This window comes from Protomyctophum bolini (genome assembly GCF_963924005.1).
Source record: "Protomyctophum bolini genome assembly, chromosome: 18".
Classification (NCBI taxonomy): domain Eukaryota; kingdom Metazoa; phylum Chordata; class Actinopteri; order Myctophiformes; family Myctophidae; genus Protomyctophum; species Protomyctophum bolini.
Window position 1 is genome coordinate 20,315,901 of NC_137879.1, and position 21,030 is coordinate 20,336,930.

A 21,030-nucleotide genomic window follows, 5' to 3' on the forward strand; every position below is an offset into this window, starting at 1 on the left:
TTCAAATTCATTAAGCATCAGGGTGCTCTGGTGGTTAAGTAGCTGTCCACCAACGCAGAGTCTGTGGGTTCAAATCCACCGCTGCCGTGTGTGTGCGCGGAAGTGTGACATTTGTCCCAGCAACAACTCGTACAGGCTGGGGCGGCACCTGTCAGCGGCAAGTGTTGGACAGGAAGAGCAGGACGAAGGTTCTACTATGTCCTCCCTGTGGGGGCTCCTCACTGGCAGGTGAGTCAGTAGGATACAACAGCAATAACAACATACAACAAGTGCGCGGGTAACTAAATTGGGAAGGAAAAAAATGGGGCGGAAGAATAATGATACAAGTCTCAACCACCAACGAGGGTTTGATCTTTTGTGCAGATGTATATGATAAATTGTTGTTTTTCTGTTGTCATGCCATCAATCAAATCAAATCAGACAGCAGCCACAAGAAAATGTCCCCTTGGGATTTTACACAATTAATCTTATTATCTCATTCCGACTCACAAACATCCCAACTCTCAAATCCGTCATGATCCACGGTTCTCACCCTTTCTCTGGGTCAATGAACCAGTCAGCCTCCCACTCCCATCCTCTGGGGGGCATGAAGTACTCTTTCTTCAGCTTGAGCTTGCCCGTCATGTCTGAGAACTTGTACTTCCCAACCAGTCCAGTAGTCCCCCACTTCCCAAACATTTCAGCCTGGTTCTCGTACTACAACACAAATAATAATTATTATTATTATACAAGCAGCAATGTCTGTAAAGTGTATGTTTATGTTTATGTTTATTGAAGGATCCCCATTAGAGACACATGACTGAGCCTCTAGTCTTCCTGGGGTCCTGAATAAAACAAATACAATACAAATGTACAGCTAAAAATACAATTTAAAATAAAAACTGAAAAAAATAATAAAAAATAATAAAAATAACAAAGAACACAGATACAAAGAACAAATTCACATTATAAATCAAAAGAACAGATTTACAAATCACAGTTATGTACTTGGCAAATTGGCTAGGTATATCTTGATATTCTTTTTGAAAGTAATTTTGCTATGTATTGTAGAAAATATGTTTTTGGGCAGTGCATTCCAGAGAGTTATTGACCTATATATACCAGTATGTTTCAGACAGTTTGATTTAGGTGTTGTTTGTATTCTTATGTTACCAGAAGCTGCTCCCCTGGTGTTGTAACCATGTTCAGAAGTCATTTCTAACTGGTGAGCCAAGCTACACGGCTTGCCAGTGGAAATAATGTTCCGCAGTAGCATTATAAGACTCACTGCTAATTTCTTTTCAACCATTAGCCATGCCAGATGTTCATGCATATAACTAATACTTGTCATGTATGAACAGCCTAATGCCAGACGAGCCGCTTTATTCTGAGCAATCTGCAACTTTTTCAAATCAGATTGTGTAGCTGATGACCAGATAACAGGGCAGTATTCTAAATGAGACAAAACCAAAGAATGAATAACAGATTTCATTATCGAGGGAGTGATGAAAGCAGAACACTTCCTAGTCATACCAATTCCTCTTCCCATTTTGACGACAATATTATTTATATGTTTGGACCAAGATAGAGAGCTATCTATAGTTACTCCCAGAAGTTTTATAGTGTTCACCTGTTCTATTTGTGTGGTGCCAATTGACAGTTTTAACTGAGGACTCTTACTTAACATGTGTCTAGATCCAAGCACAATGGCCTTTGTCTTAGAAATATTTAACATCAGCTTGTTGCACTCAATCCATTTGTAAATGTCTGCTAAAGCCATATTTAAGGTGTCAGTTACAGCTTGCTCAGATGTGTCCGCACTATATAATGTTGTGTCATCGGCATACATAATTGTATTAACATTATTTATACCCAATGGTAAATCGTTTGTGAAAATAGAGTATAACAAAGGCCCTAGGCAGCTACCTTGTGGAACTCCACAGTTAATGGGGTTCCATTTTGAATAGCTGCCATTAAAGAAGACACTCTGTTTCCTCCCTGAGAGATAATGAATAAACCAAGATAATGCATTGGAGGTGAAACCATAACACTGTAACTTATCTACAAGCAAGGTGTGATCAATTACATCAAAAGCAGCACTGAAATCCAGCATAACAGCACCTACTAATTTCCTATTATCCATAGAAGATAACCAATCGTCATTCATTTGTAAAAGTGCAGTGCTTGTGGAATGACCTTCCCTGTAAGCATGCTGGAAGGGTGAGAGTAAATCATTATTGGAAAAGTAGTCCATGACCTGTTTGAATACAATTTTTTCTATTATTTTGCTTAGCAACGGTAAAATACTGATAGGACGGCTGTTTGGACCAGTAAATGTTTTATTCTTATCTTTTGGAAGTGGGATGATTTTAGCTTCCTTCCATACGGTTGGATGTACCCCTCTATTTAAACACTGATTGAATATATGACATATAGGAGTAGCTACAGAATGTACCACAAGTTTCAATATTCTACTGTCTAAGTTGTCTGTACCAGAACAAGTGGAATCTGCTTGTGACATGATTAATTTCAGAACCGTTTCCCTATCAACCTGATTAAAGCTAAAGAGACAGTTCTTGTCTTTCATAATGTCTTTCTTTATGAGTGTATATGATAGTGAACCATCGCTACTTTGTTGACCTTCTCTTAATTTATCAACTTTATTTTTAAAAAAATCATTAAAATGGTTTGCAATATCATATGGTTTTGTTATGAACATCCCCTCAGATTGTATGAATGAAATTGATGTATTTGATTTTCTGCCCATTATTTCATTCAGTGTTGACCATAGTTTTTTCCCATCATTTTTTGTTTCATTAATCCTATGTTTATAATACTCTTTCTTTTTCTTTGTATTTAACCTTGTTACTTTGTTCCTTAATTGACAGTAGATTTGTCTGTCTGATTTCAAGCCCAGTTTGTTTGCTGTTTTCTTTGCATTATCCCTCAATGTCATTAAATCAAAGATCTCTTTATCCAGCCATGGAGCACCTTTCATCCTTACAGTAAATTTCCTAAATGGTGCATGTCTATCTACTATTTCCATGAGCAGATTCATAAATACATTAAGTGCTATTTCAGGGTTGTTCTCATTGCACACTATAGACCAGTCTACTTGTTCAACCTCACCGACAAACACTTCCTTATTGAAGTGTTTGTAGGATCTCTTGTTGATAATTTGATTACCTCCTTTTGGGATTTTAGTAGTCCTAGACAGTGCAACCAAATTGTGATCGCTAAATCCTACCGCTATTGAAACTGCTTTAGAACAACGTTCTGGAAAGTTTGTAAATATGAGGTCCAAACATGTAGAAGAAGTACTGCCATGCTTATTAGTGAAAATCCGAGTTGGTTGAGATACCATTTGTGTCATATTGCATGCTTGAGCCATAGATAACAGCTTAACTTTCATATTACACTTATCAGAATGCCAATTAATATTCATGTCTCCTAAAAAGTATACTTCTCTGTTTCCATCTGAGGCTTTATCCACCATACTGCATACGTCTGACAGATAATTAATGTCAGCATTGGGGGGTCTATAACAGCATCCTACAAGAAATGGTTTAGTGTGTGGTAGATGTACCAGAACCCATACTGCCTCAATACTGCCATCTATGGTTAGATCATCCATGGGTTCAGCAGGGATATGACTTTGAATATATATTGCCACACCACCACCATATCTATTTCTGTCTCTTCTGAATATATTGTAGCCCTGTATTGACACCTCTGCATTATCAAATGAGGGTTCAAGATGGGTTTCTGATACAGTAAAAATATGGATATTATGCTGACTAGCCAGGCGCTGTACCTCATGAGCTTTATTTCTAAGACTACATACATTTAGATGAGCCATTAATAGGCCTTTTGTTGGAAATTTAGACATAGCAACTATGTGAAATAATACAGCCTCCTTTAACACTCTGCCAAGTATTTAAATTATATACATTACAGCCATATATTAACAAGTACATTAACAAGTGTATGCCAAAAACATGGTCATATTGAGTATATTTGAAATTACAAGAGAAAAGTATATAATAGAAAATAGCATTAACAATGTTCTTTACTCTGTTAAAATTATCCAGAGTCCAAACCATGATACACAGTAAGTCAACTGGTTACCATAACCATGACAACATGACCGTGTACATACGAAGACAACAAAGATTGTATGTGGTAGAAAGCAGAATACATAGTACGTGTCAATAAAACAACAACCAGGAGGAATTAATCGATGGAAAGTCAGTTTCTGCTCTAACAGCTACCTACCAGCTCAGCAAAAACGCTGAAAGTTCCTTCAGAGAAGGAGTTGAACTTCTTCTCGTGTGTGGTCAGACCCAGCCACATGTTGACTCTGATTTTCACCGGCACCTTCAGCCCCTTGTCCTTGTCCATGGGGTACTGGGACAGACCGTGTCAAAAAGTCATCATTAGATATTATTGTTTCAGAGAGATGGGGAAGTTGGTCTAAATCCCAGCTGTCCCAAAAAGGGCTACAGTAAGTGACATAAATATGCTCAACTGCAAAGGCTAATTCTAATTTTCTAATGTCACTCACCGAAAATAACTGAAAATGTATACTTGGTATGACAAAGACTTAACTGTGCACAACTGTGTATATTTTATGTCTGATACGTTTTCTTACACCAGTGTTGTGTGCCTAATGATGAGCAACAGCAACAATTTTCTCTAGTAATGCAGACAATTGCAGACAATTGACTTAAGGGTTTTATCTGCACCTGCATGAAGATGGTCTGTGTCTTTCCACAGTGCTGACCACAGGCCTGCTCACTGTGTGTGGAGTAGAGCAGCTGGTGGGCTGGGATGCGACTGTAGGCTATCCTCTTCTCTCCTCTCAGCATCCAGATGATCACGTCTGGCATGCTGTTCTGGGGCTGGACACACAGAGATGTAAATATAGTCACAGAATATGTTAACCGGATGCTGTACAACTTAACATGGGCCAAGAAAGAAGATTAACTGCATGCAAGGCATCCTAATAGTATTCAGTCAGCATCGATGATGTGTCCTTCTCTGTATTCAATGAGTATCAAAACATTCACTGGTATTCATGTACTGACTAAACAATCTTTGGATTCATATCCTGCTATGCTCACAATGTTAACTCTGTTAATCTAATTATGTGGATCTCGGGGATTCACATAGGAATGACGTTGCTTCACTGAGGATCTCAGACTCGATCTCGATCAGCCTGTGACGTTGGATGTTTATGATGCATCTATGTCATATTACCGATCTGAGCCACATTGACATTCATTATCATTATTGTACAAGATCTCCTCACTGGTCAACAAAAATACTTTGAAGACCCTAAAAGGAGCCCTCATTCAAGGTTTCTTCGACTATGCATACATCTCAGCACCACAGCACCCCAAAGGCCCTTAAAACAAGGCTCCAGTCCAGACATCCTTAAACAAACTGGCCAGGCTACTACTTGGCCTTACTCCCAGAACCAACCTCACCCCTGCCCCTAGGCTGGAATGACTTAGTGTTGACGACAGAGTACAGCAACTTGCAATGGGCCTGCATGGTCTGACCAAACTTACGACAAACAGCGACAAATTATGCTGTGGTCTTTGCATTTTTTGCATCTGTCCGTGTGAACACAGCAATAGACCAAAACCTCTTATAGACAGCTAGCCTGCTGAGATCATATTGACTGACAGTGTGTGTGAATTTGTGAAAGCAGCCCATGTGTCATCACTCTACCTCCTCAGCCAGCAGCAGGAGTTTGTCCAACCATGTCTCTAAGTCTGCCAGTGTGTCTTTGATCTCTCTGGCCTGCTCCCTCATGTTTCTGGCTCCATCCCGGATGGTCGCCAGGGCACCGTCTCGCAGCTTCTTGATCTGGATGTCCAGAGCAGTCAGGTTGGGTTGCCCTTCTATCTCTGGAATGGGCAAACTGGAAGACGACAAAGAGGGGTTCAATTATGTACTGTATGTGATGACTTCGTTAACTTTTATTTATCCCGGGAAAGTTGAGCTTGGTCAACAACACATGCTCTTATTTTACACCCTGTTTGACATTTACACGGATACATGTGATACCCAGGCATGGTGACGACTGTAGTGTCCGTGAGGAACCTACAGCACGTGTAGGAAAAAGGCTAGCACTTTTGCCTGCAATGGCTACAAAATGTATTTGCATTTTTATTTTCTAATATTGATCATGGTGTCGCCTGGTACCACATCTTAGTAACTTTACCTCTCTAGGTCCTCGATGAGCTGGTCGAGCAGTCTCAGCCAAACCTCTGTCAGCTGCTTGGCAGACACCTTGGCCAGGATAGCGGTCTTGAACAATTCGAGGTTGGATTGCTACAAGACAGGAGAATCATTTGTTATTCCCCAACAAGTACACACTTGTATCATGACTGGATAATATGACTTTATCATGACTGAATAATATAGAACAACCCTCCAGGTACTAGTTACAATAATAAAACAATACTTCATAGAACAACCCTCCAGGTACTAGTTACAATAATAAAACAAAAGGCCCATCTTGATATGTTTGTGTTTCCAATGCTTGTAAGAGGCAATCCAGAAAGGAAAATACTTCAACTCTATGTTCCTGATCATTTATCCTCTTTCTTTCTAATACATTTTATATATCTCTGTGAAGGTACTGTATATGCTTTGTTTTGCAAAAGGGGAAAAGTTGAGAACAACTCAATGAATAAGTACAGTCTAGTTCTGTTTCCTATTTTGGATCAATAAAGCTTTCAACTGATCTTCCTCTCAGGATCAATAAAGCAAACATCCATCCTGTCCCTCCCTCTCTCTTTTATTCAATAAAGCAAGCTTGCATATCCCCCCCCAGGATTAAACCTCTGTTGGATCAGACCTTAAACCTAGTTTTACTAAACCCACGATTGCAGCTAATCTTAAAATGGATTATGCCATGTTGTTACAATCTAGAGTAGACTAAGGTCGCATTCTCACCAGAGAGCTTTGCTGCGATTAAAACGAATCCTGCTGCGCATTTTCAGAAAGTGCGCTTCGTTTGGCAGGTGTGAAGGCTCTTTCGAATCCTAATGCGCAACAAAGAACCGCATTTTACTCCGAGCAAAAACGGGGGTTTCGCTTCGCTTCCAATCGCGCTTGACTACGATTCGGTGCAGGTGTGAATGCAATCCGCAGCAAATACAGGAAATGAAGCAAACATAATTATGTGGCGGGTGAGGAGCTGAACACAGTTGGAGACGGAGAAGGCATATTTTACGCAGCGCAAAGATGTCCCGTTACCGTGGATAGACGTGGTCGAATGAGGAGAGTGGAGACTGAAGCCCTGATCGAAATGAGGACGAGTACATTAATCAATTGCTTAAGAAAACACAAACACTGCAGTGCAGTGTAATAGTATTATAGCCTACAGAATATTCTGTCTGTCTGTGCGTGCCGTAAACATGGAGTGCTGTCACTGTGTGGGAGGGACTAGTGGGGAGTAGGAACTTTCATCTCGATAAACTTGTAAACATTTTGCGCTGCTGTCTGTTATATCAGTGCGCTCAGCGCTGTGCCTCCATGCCCAAAAGAACAGTGCGTGGCTGCGTGCTTATAGTGAGAGAGCGAGAGAGGGGGGGGGGGGGCAGTCCCAGACGGCACGACACATAATGCACGTTATGAGTATAATTTTATCACCATAGATTTATCATTTCACTGTGTAGGCTAGTTTATGAATGTAACACATTGATAAAGGTCCCCCCTGCTGCGTTTCCAATTGCTGCGGATCATGACAGTGTGAAGGCAAACCGTAGCCAATTAAATATGCAAGAATCCTATTTCTCCTCCCATACGCATTCGAGTCTACCGAAGTATTAGGTGAGAATGCGACCTAAGAGGTTGAAGTCATACCAGGCGGTGAGTAATGTAGAGTATGATATTGACAGCAACGAGACGGTGGCTGATGTCCTCCCAGAACGACGTGACCACCACCACTGGCTTAGTGTCCGCCCACGGCAGGTAGTAGTAGTGGTTACCTGGTCACATTACACACTGAATGTAACTCATCATGATGACAATAACAATATTGATATGTTACAGCACTTTCAGGCCTTTTCACGCAAAAACCTAAGGAAGAGAGTAAAAAGTAATGTGAAAAAACACATGCTCTCACAGTAAATTCCTGAATATTCATTTAACACGGACGGTGCTGGATGTCAGTCTTGTCAGGTTTAAATTCAGAACTGAGGCTGATTCTAAAAAACGCCTTCTTGCAAACGGGGAGCGATAAAACGTGCCTATAGTTCATTTTCAATGAGACCTGTGTTTTTTTGCTCTGAGAAGTCGCGGTGCGACAACGCAAGCATATTTATGTGAGTGCGGTCCCGTGAATTTGTTGCGTGCGTGCTCATTACGTGCACACGCCCGCCCGCCACACTCACCAGACCTGGATTCAGTTTAGCTTTTTTTTTACGCTTGCGTTGTTGTGCCCCTCAAGACCTGGAGGAGACCTGTGTTGATCCAGGCAATAACGCCTGCGTTCCTCGCTCCCCGTTTGCAAGGCCCTTAATGCTGCGTTCACAAAGATACAACTGTAGCTACAATGACACACGTCACTATGGACACACACTTGATGACATCACGGCCATGTGAGCAACACATTTTACAAATTGACAACACGAAAAATGTGTTTGTGTTTTGCATCTGCCCGTGTGGACGCAGCCTAAATCCTGAACTGCTGCTATATACTGTACATATAGCAACAAGAACCCCAAAAGGGGCTCCCGTCTTGAAGGGTAAAAATACCAAAAGGGGTTTCCGTCCTACTTACTGTAAATGGAGTAAGCACTCACCATCAAACACAGCACAGCTGTACTGGGTGGTGGAGGCCAGCGGCTTGCAGGTGGTGTCCAATTTGTTTCCATAGTTACCGATGCTGACCTCAAACTGAATTGGCTCCCCTGGTTCCTGTAGCATGCTGGCGCTGTGGAAGACTGCACACAGACAGTACTTTCTCCTCCGCTGGTATTTCTGGTAGGAGCCGAGACAAGACAAGGTGAAAGAAAGGAGAGACAGGAAGAGACAGCGAGAGAGATTAGAGATGGCAGGTGGACACACTACAGCTACAGATTTTACAATTCACAATTTAGACATTTAGCAAACAGAGCGACTTGCAGTAAGCAAGTAAGGACAACATAACGTTGCGTAATACATCAAATGCATAGAAATAGTAATCTAGGATCATAGAACCTATCAGTCTAACAGTAGAATATCCAAAAGAAATCTATAATCAAATCTATAGTTAGTTTATTGACACACATTGGTCCAAACAATAATAAAAAACCCATGAATCAAAAACTTTAAAAGGTACAATACACAATACAGAATCCCTTTACAACAGGAGCTTTCTATTGCTCCACAAGTGACAGGCAGGCATGTAGCATATGCAAAGTCTCTCTGTTTGTGCCCACAAAGAGTGAGCTCAAATGTCCATATTTCACTCTGATATCTTGTGTCAGGGGAAAAACCAGTATGTGCTGTTCGTTTTGTATACCAGTCTCACATTGGCAAAACCGCTGTTCAGGTGGTATGCGGCTCCATCTTCCCATTTCCACACGCAGTCTATGAGCGGACAACCGAAACCGTGTAAAGGTTATCCTCAAATAGTCCTCGATGTAAGGTGTACTGCTGGTGCTGGTATAGAGTGGGTGAATAAATAGATCTGGGTTGATGGTTTGGTATGTCTTATATCTTGTTCCCTCTTTGGATTGTAATTCATGAATCATGTCCCCTTCGGTCACTCTCAATATGATCTTGTTTTTCCATTATCTCAGATAAATGAGAATACATGACTTGGTTCTCCTTTTTCAGCAATTGAAGAACATACACACAAGGGGGTCATCAAGCATGCCATTCCGCTGCTGTATGTTGGTGAAGAACCTGGCTTGCTTTTCTCTCACCAAAGCTTGCACTGAAGGCAGTCCTGCTTCTAACAGGCAGGTTAAGTTAGGGGTAGTAACCCTTACCCCAAGTAGGGATTTCACTCCGGACATGTAGAGAGTTTCAACAGACTTTAAGGGGATTTTCAACCAAGCCTCACACCCATACAATATAGCTGATGAGAAAGTAGCCTCAAAAACCTTACGTTTTACACAGAATGTAGCATCATAGTTGGTGGTCAGGAAAATAATCAGTTTGTTTAGGTGCTTTGTCTTCTCCTTTACATGTAGGGCAAGTGAGTTTCGGGCATTTGCATCAGCGGTGAAGATGGCTCCAAGATATGTATAACTGTCACAATGCTTCACTGTAACTGACACACTATAGTATCTCACACTATAGTATCTCATAACATGCTATCTACATTTTAGCTGCAGCACCATACCTGGGCAACCAGGATGTCATCACTGTGGATGCTGTCTACAGTCTTGTCTGCTTTGCCATCAACCTTAGTTGACAACTCAACCAAGACCCTGCCTCGGTATGCCACACCTTCTCCCTATCCAAACAAAGCAAAATCAACCAGACAAATCATTAAAATACATGAACTGAGTCAGCTAGAAAAAAAAACAATGCGGTTGACATTAGCTGGCCAAACGTGTCAGATGACCTTACTAGGTCATCTGACCTAATAAATCACTTTGCCATACAGTATGACAAAGCAGAGGCTTCAAAGATACAGTATTCTTTACGTCATTTTCAATCTACCTTCACAGAAGCAATACAATACATTGGATCCATTTACCTGGCCGTAGTTCAGATTCTCATAAGGGTCTGGCAGGCCAGAGAACTCTCTGGGACTGCCATACAGGTTGATGTAGCAGGGACCAAATGCAGGCAGGAAACCCACCTCAGACTCCCCCGGGCTAACTGTAGATCAAGAGATGAAAGCAGAGAACAAAGTATGATAACAACGCTAAACAAAGCAGATTTACAGCACGGTGCATGCCGGTTGGGGAGGGTTATGATTAGGGATGCACGATATTGATATTTTGGGGCGATATCCGATTAATTGCATAGTCAAATCAACTATTACCGATACTTTCCAGTAGGGTTTACCTTACACGTGTTATACAGTAACTGTGATTCTGGGTGAAGATGCAGACCTAAAAAACATTCTTATTACATGATTTAGTAGGCCTACTGATGCACATATTAGTTCAAAGAATGCTATTGAAATGTTATCCAGAAAACACAAATCAGATCTGCAGCCTTCATCATCACAAAAAGCATTCAAATGTATATACAATTTTAGCTGATATCTTATCATATACGTTTTGTTATCGGTTGGATAACGACATTGTGTTTTTAAGGATGATATTGCTGACACCAATATAATAACCGATTAATCATGCATCCCTAGTTACAATGTCGTGAGGGATGGACAGAGGCAAGAATGGTGGATGCAAATGATAGAATGGGTACTAAGCAAGTGGCGGATACAACTCAAAAACCAGTTAGTGGGAACACTATGGCTAACGTCAAAACAGAGCAGACAGTAGCATTAGTAATACACTTTATTACATAGCACCTTTCATGACATGAATGCAGCGCAAAGTACTTATTGGCAATGCTCACATGCGGTAGGCTTACACATTTTGTAACACACAACATGCACATGTACATGTACATGCACGTACATGTACATGCACGTGCTACACAGAGAAATAAAGAGCTAAAGTTGAACCTTCATATGATGGATCCTCATTTCCTGCAGGTTCCTCTTTACCAGGAGAAAAAGGACAATTCAAGTACCATTTGTGAGCAAGTGAAATTAGTTTCACAACTTTGAATAATATAGAAATACAAATATACACAATTAAAACTTGATTCAGGTTATGTGGTTTGTATCGCTTCCATGTTAGCATAGGACTATGCAACTTTTTATTTTATTTTCTTATTTTTATTTTATGCTACCACAATATTTCGTATACGGACTCACAATATTTTGTTATATTTTATATGTTTCATATGGGTGTGTCACATATGTCTTTTGATTTACTGTATACCCTGGATCTTGAATAAACAAAAAAGTGAAAGAAAAAAAGAATATATATATACACAATTAATCCTTTCACCCAGAATGTCTTATATGTAAATAGAGCAGCTTATATCTTATGGATACAAAAGCTAATCAATTGCAGTATTTGACATAAACAGGCTCTTTCTGTATTGAGATACTGTAGTTACGTTACATTAGCATTATAATTTCGGTTAAAATTATATTTTTCAAAAAATGTCTTAAAATGCATACCTTCTACTTCTCCACCAGAAGAAGCAATCTTGGCCAAGTTCAGGTACGTGGTGCCAATAGCATCATTCTTTGTCAGACGATCCCTGCAATTAGACAACACAATCTTTAGTATTTTTACCGATGTGACCCTACAGTATGTTCAACTAATAGGCCTGTACTGTAGACAACAATGACCTGACATTGTGTGTTGGCCACTCACTATACCATTCTCTACATAACCAACAGTGCTGACATTAGATGCAGGGTCTGTGGGTTTTTCAACACCTTCTGTGGAACACCCAGTTTTCCTAACCTTTCCCTTGCACTCGTTTCCCTTCAGCCTTCCTGGATGTGAGTGATTACGCTCTTTATGCAAAAGCGAGGGTAACTGTGCCTTTGCCATTAGGGCTCCTCGACTCTGGAACAACCTCTCTTAATGTTATATTTCTCACTGCACTTTTTAGTCAAACAATTCCTTTTGCACGCCTAGTAGTAGAAGTGTGTAGGAGTAAACAGCCAACGCATGAAAGGTTACACTGACCTTCATCGGGTATCACACCTGATTCCTGATAATGGTCAGTGCGACCGAAACGTATGTATGTTGCCATAATGTATACACATACTGTATACATTTACAGTGCATGTATTAATGACTATGCCTGATTATAGTGCCAGATTGGACAGAATCTGGAGGAGTAATATAAAAATCACACCCGTGTGAACTGAGTGAACCCCCCCCCCCTCGTCTCTCTCTCTCTCTCTCTCTCTCTCTCTCTCTCTCTCATTAGCAGGCAACAGTGCAGCACTATCTCACTTTCTGTTTCTGGCACAACAGACCCTACTGGTACTAATAGTGTACTAATGGTGCTCACAGTCACATAGGTGCATGGGTGGGTGGGTGGATGGGTGAACCAACACATAGGCGGGTGAACACGGACATTGCTGTTCCTTGGAGTGGTTGCACCACTCAACAAAATGTTTTTTTTACAAAAGTCGGCTTCCTGGTGGCGCTATAACAGGCCGTTCTGGTAAATTTGGAGCAGAGGTTCATCGTTGGCATCCAGGGAGTGTGTGTGAAAAATTTGGCATCGACCGGGTTAATGGTGCCGGAGATTAGCTGATAACAGACGGACGGACGCACTCACACTCACACACACACACACACACACACACACACACACACACACAAACACGGACGTAGTGCAAAACATACTCTCTCCCCGTGCCTTCAGCCTCGTGGAGACAATTATAAATAGTATGTACATCATAAGTGATTTATTATTATCAATGTATTGCACATATAAAACTGAAGTTTGTTTATGCCATGCCTGTGCCAACAGGATCCCAGCACCACGCTAGGAGGGGAAGGGAGTGGCCAGTTTAATCTTTGAGTCATAGGCAATAGCAATACTCTCATGTGGTTGTTAGTGGGACATGGGTGCATGAATTCTGTGCTTGTGTGCACGCGCACCCACACACACACACACACACACACACACAAAAATACACACAAATACACACACACAAATACACAGTGACCACACTCCAGTGAACTGGGGGAAATATTTCCAGTCATCTATTGTACTGAGCCAACCCTCAAATAACTCTGCTACAGCTGCAGAAAACAGCAGTCTCAAAACAGAACTGAGTGATGAAGACTCCCAGTGTTCAGTATGGTCAGTATGTTTCACTTACCAGTCAAAGACAGTCAGTTTGATGCGCTCACACATGGAGGGGAACTAGAGCAGAAGACAAAGAATTAATAAATGCAAAATTGGATTTGACAGGAATTGTATTTGTTGAATCATGAGACATTTATTTCAGCAATTCAGAACACAGTGGGGCGTCCTGTGATCAGTTACCTTGACTTGGAGGTTCAGAAGCTGGTTCCATTCAGGGTTGGCATTCTTCTCCATGACTGGCGTACAAAGCTAGGCACAGGGGGGGGGTTTAATGTAATGCTACTAACTACATATCCAACTTGTTCTTATTCGAAAATTGTTCCTGGAATATGAAAGTTTAAAAAACTAAAAGGGAAAAAAGAAACCTTTTTGCCTGCAAAGCAAGCCTCCAGGAAGGGATCCACCAGGTTCTTCTTGTTCTCATCCTTTCCAAAGATTTCTTTCACAGACTGGATGAATGCATCGTCCACTGAAATGGGTGATTAACAAGATGGAAACACAAATAAACACAAGCAATGTTTATCTTGACTGTTTTCTGCAATCACAAGCCTCAACATGAGATATGTCATGAGATCATGAGACATTAAGACAACATAAAAACAATGTGGGGGTCAAAAAGCTAGCATAATCACATAATTATAAAATTCATATGCAGGTCATTCACAATTTCATAAAACCTTTAATATGGTGGAGGAGTCAACTGACGATCAATATCTTTGACAATATTGTATATTTCATATTAATGTCATCCAGTCATCCATCAATTTATAGTAGTATCGTTCTTTTAGCTGCCAGGAGATTAAACATTAAATAAAACATTGCTTTGGAATGAATGTGGTCTGGTCTAAAATACAGAGCAAAGGGCATGCGAGGACATTGATTGGAATATTTCACTGAGAGCTGCTACAATTGCAGTCCAAAGAGGTTGGATCTTGGGACACTCACAGAGATGTGGTTCCGGCAGTTATGCACAGAATAAATCAGAGGATTTGTTTTATCCATCACAGCCAAGCATACTAGTATCACTGGCCTAAAATAATACATCTACAAGCTAACTAATCTATACTCAGTAGTAGTATGATGGTGTCACTGGCAAAATAAAAGTATAAACTAGGCTGAAGGCACTAGGCATCGTGCATTGTTTTGTATGTTGCGGACACATGGCTCCATTGCCATTAGTAATCTAACTAAACATCATATCTAAATATTGCTTAGCTTAAACCCTTTTGCCCTTTAGGAAACATAGGTCATTCATTAACTTCCTCTAGCTGGTTCAGTGTCGTGCTTCCAAGATAATTCTTTATTCCTTGAGTTGTGCCTCAACAGACCTTCTCCAGCTGTTACTAGGTTTTCCTGGCTTTCTTTTCCCTTATGGGTTCCAGGTTAATTAAGGCCTGTCTGGTCGTGAAGGAGGGTGGTTTCTATAAGGTGTGCCTAAGCAGCCCCAATTCCTGCGTTTGATTTGTGTTTCAATTTGTTCTTGTTGTGTGGTATGCCAGAGAGGTATGTCTAATCTAATCTGGTCTGGTTCAAATAAAAGGGGTACATTTTACGCACTACAATCCCTTAATGTGCCATCAACAGGGAGTGTTTGTGAGTGAAGTTTAGGTATCCAGTATGATAAATCTATTCTGCTTCAAGAAACATGTGCATTCCAAAACAAGTAGTTCACTATTAAAATAAACAGAACTCACTCAACTCGATTCTGTTTATATGCACAGCAATTCTCATTGTGATAAACTGGTCTTACTCTGGGGAATGTCCTCTGCCCTGAAGACCTTGAGTGACAGGGTGACCCATCGCAGAGTTAGGCCTGCTGGCAGGAGGAGGTTACTCTCTATATCATCATGGTCATCATTAGGCCCCCTTTTCTCTGCCTGTGAGAGAAAAATATAGCAAGGCATACAGCATTACATTTATTTATATGAGAATTGACCATATCCACATGTATCCATTTGTTTGAGGTAGTCAGAGTGAGGTTATCCTTACCGGGGGCTCGTCCCCTGTTCCCACCACGAACATGCTGACTTTGAGGTAACCCTTGGCTCCCTGGCTGGAGTCATCTGGGTCATTCAGCAACAGCCATTTTCTCATGATACAATGGGCTGCAATGGAAAGCACACATGTAAATTCTAAAAATGTAAGCACATGACACTTACCTAAACATTATTGTACGCATGCACACGCACACGCATGCACGCGCACACACACACACACACACACACACACACACACACACACACACACACACACACACACACACACACACACACACACACACGACACATGATGACATGAACACACATGCATGCACAGAGAGGGAATACAATAATAAATAGAAAGAATATACTGTAACATGCAAACTGGCACATGTACAAAGGAGTAGTGCAAACGCATGCTTGTGCAGTTTTTCACACACACACACACACACACACACACACACACACACACGCACGCACGCACGCACGCATGCACACAACACATGCGTCCACAAACACACAAGTGCAAAACAAAACGTCCACACACACACACACACACACACACACACACACACACACACACACACACACACACAGACACAGAAAACAAAACCTCCATTGACCCAATGTAAATGACACTGTGCATGCAAATGCAGTTTGTGGAGATGTGTGACGACTGTAGCTTACAGGGTTCATCATAGATGTAACCAACATCCACCTGTCAGAGACAAGGTTATTCATATTAATAATTATGAAGACATTCACTTTATGTCACAATGGTAGCATATAACTGTGAGGAGTGCGGCGTTATGAGAGACCTAGACAAGACAAGTAGAGATACCTAGACAAGAGTACGTATGTTACCTTGTACTCCCCCATAAGACTGTCCGCTCTTAGTGAATAGGAGTTGTACACCTGTGGAGAGGGAACATGACATTTGACCAGCGGCACCATGGCATACTTTTAATGTAGGCTGAGAGTGAGAGGCCCTATGGGTTGTGTATAAGATGATTCAAGTACTTGAAGTTGTAATATGGGAATTCATTATGCTTTTAAATAAATATTTCATGTGAAATAACATTGGTCTTTTTTCCCTTGCAACTTCAAAAATGCATACAAAGACTAGGCAAGCTTGGTTAAGCCGAACCCTGGATAAAGGCGTAAATAATATCTAGCAACTGAAGCCTACATTATGACTTCCACCTTTTACTGGTAATCTGAACTGTTGTGTTCTGGTAAACCAGTGAACTGAAAGTTGACCCATTCTTTATAAAAAATAATAAAATATCAAGTTCCATTATAAATGCATTTATTTAGCAAACTATGAACCAACAACAGACTTTCCTGCTTGAAAGCACTCCTTCATTGATGAACAATTATTTACATCTCTGCTCATTTTAAAATGCAGAGAGAGAGAGAGAGAGAGAGAGAGAGAGAGAGAGAGAGTACGTATGTGATGAAATGCCTCCGGCTATGGGATAATGTACTGTGAACTACTAGAAATGTACTTTCTAAGTAGCACATATTTGTTTCAACAATGGAGTCAGTCAGTCATTAATTAGTCATCAATGGTCATGGACTACCGGTATTCAAGCATCCACCAAGAAATTCTGATATCGAGGTTCACTACAATCACGATGTATGAATTATACCAGCAAAGCAGGATCACAAGCAGACACTGCTTACTTTGTGAAGGGAGGTACTGTATTAGAATAGAATTCTAAGAATTAACTTTACTTACTCGAAAGCTGATGTATTTTTCAAACAGATCTGATGGTAGCATGTGCACGTTGTAAAAGAACATCTGATGAAAAAGATAACATTTAGATTAGATTAGCAATGTAAATGCTGTAAACAGCACAACTGGGCTTAACCCTTGTCACATACTTCTAATTAGAAGTGAGGAAATAGCCAGCACTCAATACATGTCCTTATCACATAGTTTATTTACCGCTTAGTGTCACAACTTAGTGTTAAAGGACATGAAAAGGACATGTATTGTGTGTGTGTGTGTGTGTGTGTGTGTGTGTGTGTGTGTGTGTGTGTGTGTGTGTGTGCTGGCTTTGAGACCTGCAACAAAAGACTTTCATCTAATCTGGAGTGTGCGACCCTTCTGCTTTTGCAGATATTGTTTCTCAACATACTTCTAATTACAATGGAAGGAACTCATTCTAAATTGAACAGTCCTGCATGGCTCACAGTTAAGTGACTGTACCTCATCAAAGAATGGACTGTTTCCTGTCTTGATCCTTGTCCTGTGGGTTTCCCCACATACATTCACCTTCACCACCGGTTTGACGTTATTGCCCGACAACTGGCGAGCCTCAATGATCCGGACACGGATCTGAAAGGGACATAGTATGAATAATAATAATAAAGCTTTATTTATAGCACCTTTCAAAGGCTAGTTAATAAAGGCTAATCAATCAGTTAATTACAAGGCTAATTCATAAAGGCTAGTTAAGGCTAACTGAAATGTGTATGAGAATCCCAAACTTGAAACAAGAGTAGAAAAGGGTAGTGGTGGGCCATGTGATTTTAATGAACGATGAAAAATTGCTTGTAGATGAGCCATGTTTGCAATTTTTGCATGTCACCATTGTACAGCAAATTATAATACAAGGTTAAGTGGACTACTTGATTTAGTAAAAAATCAGTTCGAATTTTTATTCGTTGATATAAAAGTTTTAAGACATTTAACAAACTCACCTGGAAGTCCTGAGGCTTGTTAGCCAGTGTGTGGTGACTCCTTGACCTCCTTGCCAACCGATGGTTGAAGTTAGGAGGCTGACCAGGGGTGGAGGGAGACCCTCCCGGACCCCCATCTGCCATGTTCTCACCACCCTCATCACCACCACCAGCTAAGGAGTTATAAAATCGGAGATATTCATATCTTAGAATAGTAATATGCTAACAACAGTTCCATTTCAAAACTGAACCTATACTATGAATTAAAACATAACTTGACCAGACAGTGGCCTTGTGGCTCAGTGTCCGCCCTGAAACTGGGAGATCGGGGGTTCGATCCCCGGCGGGGTCATACCAAAGACTGTAAAATGGGAACCAATGCCTCCCTGCTTGGCACTAATCATCAATGGGTTGGATTGGGGGTCAAATCAACTAATGATTCCCGAACGCGGCGCACGCTGCAGCTCACAGCTCCAAGAGATGGGTCAAATGTGGAGAACAAATCTCACTGCGGTAACGTGTGTGACTCATCGTATGACTCATCGTACGACGGTTTGTAACCACTTTTCTGGAAGTTTAGTTGTCTACAATACTTTTAAATATTTGTTTAGCCCCATCACTTATTTTATCAATCTAAATTCTGAAAAAGAAAACACTCCCGCACACTATCTTCAAATGCAAAATATATTTTTTAATCTATCTGGTATTCATATTCTTTTCATTCATATTCATATTCTTTTAAGACCAGGGAGATGGACAATTAGCAATTTACAAACCATGGCATTCATAACATGAGCTACTCTGATTAAACTATTAAACCTTCGCTGAAAGCTGCTGTTTTCCATCTCAACTTCTCAAACCTACCAGCATCCACTGTGGCATCGCCTCCATTTGGATCATTTGGGTTTGACCCTGCATTGGCAGGAGGATCATAACCAATCACTAGGTCGATTGTAGACTGGAAAGAAAGTAATTTGGCTCGATTACCAATGCTACCATGTGACGTATGTGATGTATTGTATTTATCGTAGGATTAAGATGCAGTAAAACAAGTTAGACATTATCAACAAACTTACTCCAATACTTTGACCACTTTCATTGACCAAAGGCACGTTTTTGGATGGCAGTGATCTCACTTGACCTGATGCAAGGTCTCTCAACGGGATCTTGGCAGAACCGAGGAACCTGCCAGGGAAAACACAGAATACAGATAAATAAACGGATGTCGGATAAATATTTAGTGTTGAAAAGATGTTATATAGTGTACAGTACATCATACGTATTTGTATGTACTGTGATGGATTCAAGTAAGGTTGGTCCATCAATTAGTGAAATGAGAGACAATCAGGTGTTGTATTGGGAAAACGTCCTACCATTCCAGTTGCTCTAATTATTAATAAAATGCATTGAAATTATGTATGAGTGAGAGAGACACACACACACACACACACACACACACACACACACACACACACACACACACACACACACACACACACACACACACACACACACACACACACACAGACAGACAGGGATGCATGTACAGTATGCTGGATAATGTTAAAGCCACAAAAGTGGCACTAGGAAGGGACTCCACCCAGAGCTAACAAACCCTACCCAGGGAGGTAAACCAAACACACCCAGCAGGGACTTAGCTTCTGTGTTGTGCTGACTGAATCTATCAAGTACAGATTTTGCCACTTACTGTACTGTAGTAAGATCATATGAACATAGAACACTGTTTTGGTCACTTAAAACCAAGTGTAGAACACAACCCCAGAAATATAATAAGGTGGATTTTGTCTGGATAATTTATCGGATGCAACATTGTGTCCAAAGACACTCGGCATACCTTCAAATAACATACATTCCCCTTAGTTATTCTTTGGGTAATGGAGTGATAGGGTCTTGAGTCTTGACAGGGTTCCATACTGTACTATAATACAAAGCATTGAGTCTTGACAGGGTTCCATACTGTACTATAATACAAAGCATTGAGTCTTGACAGGGTTCCATACTGTACTATAATACAAAGCATTGAGTCTTGACAGGGTTCCATACTGTACTATAATACAAAGCATTGAGTCTTGACAGGGTTCCATACTGTACTATAATACAAAGCATTGAGTCTTGACAGGGTTCCATACTGTACTATAATACAAAGCATTGAGTCTTGACAGGGTTCCATACTGTACTATAATACAAAGTAATGGAGTGATAGGGTCTTGAGTCTTGACAGGGTTCCATACTGTACTATAATACAAAGCATCTTGAGATAAAGCTATAGATCCAACCAAACGATCAGGTACAGAGAATACAACTTCAGAATGAATGTGCAACTTTACATAATTAGAGTCAGACATGTCCACACTCGGATACAGTGAATTCAATATGATCAGATAAAAAAATAGAAATAGAAATAAAAAGTGTTATTGGCTAGACATTATTTCCTGAACATACTATTTGTTAGACAATGTCATTTCCTGAAATGTGTCATTTC

General features: G+C 40.6%; 1 protein-coding gene across 2 annotated transcripts in view; it reads right to left on the reverse strand.

The window, feature by feature from the left end:
* LOC308332516 (myoferlin-like) overlaps positions 1 to 21,030 on the reverse strand; it is a 41,569-nt gene that overhangs the window by 13,488 nt on the left and 7,051 nt on the right. Inside the window, exons 4-26 of one of the 2 annotated variants that reach the window (XM_080788460.1) lie at positions 19,604 to 19,712; positions 19,392 to 19,485; positions 18,549 to 18,700; positions 18,055 to 18,183; positions 17,581 to 17,643; positions 16,704 to 16,754; positions 16,527 to 16,557; positions 15,850 to 15,965; positions 15,611 to 15,737; positions 14,226 to 14,329; positions 14,041 to 14,109; positions 13,874 to 13,917; positions 12,200 to 12,282; positions 11,633 to 11,668; positions 10,691 to 10,815; positions 10,331 to 10,444; positions 8,802 to 8,979; positions 7,861 to 7,985; positions 6,212 to 6,321; positions 5,716 to 5,908; positions 4,725 to 4,880; positions 4,255 to 4,386; positions 533 to 696 (exon numbers count right to left, since the gene is read on the reverse strand). In XM_080788460.1, the coding sequence (XP_080644586.1) occupies positions 533 to 696; positions 4,255 to 4,386; positions 4,725 to 4,880; positions 5,716 to 5,908; positions 6,212 to 6,321; positions 7,861 to 7,985; positions 8,802 to 8,979; positions 10,331 to 10,444; positions 10,691 to 10,815; positions 11,633 to 11,668; positions 12,200 to 12,282; positions 13,874 to 13,917; positions 14,041 to 14,109; positions 14,226 to 14,329; positions 15,611 to 15,737; positions 15,850 to 15,965; positions 16,527 to 16,557; positions 16,704 to 16,754; positions 17,581 to 17,643; positions 18,055 to 18,183; positions 18,549 to 18,700; positions 19,392 to 19,485; positions 19,604 to 19,712 (2,505 nt within the window). The remainder of the gene's footprint in view (positions 1 to 532; positions 697 to 4,254; positions 4,387 to 4,724; positions 4,881 to 5,715; positions 5,909 to 6,211; positions 6,322 to 7,860; positions 7,986 to 8,801; positions 8,980 to 10,330; positions 10,445 to 10,690; positions 10,816 to 11,632; positions 11,669 to 12,199; positions 12,283 to 13,873; positions 13,918 to 14,040; positions 14,110 to 14,225; positions 14,330 to 15,610; positions 15,738 to 15,849; positions 15,966 to 16,526; positions 16,558 to 16,703; positions 16,755 to 17,580; positions 17,644 to 18,054; positions 18,184 to 18,548; positions 18,701 to 19,391; positions 19,486 to 19,603; positions 19,713 to 21,030) is intronic. The other variant, XM_080788461.1, reaches the window with a different exon arrangement.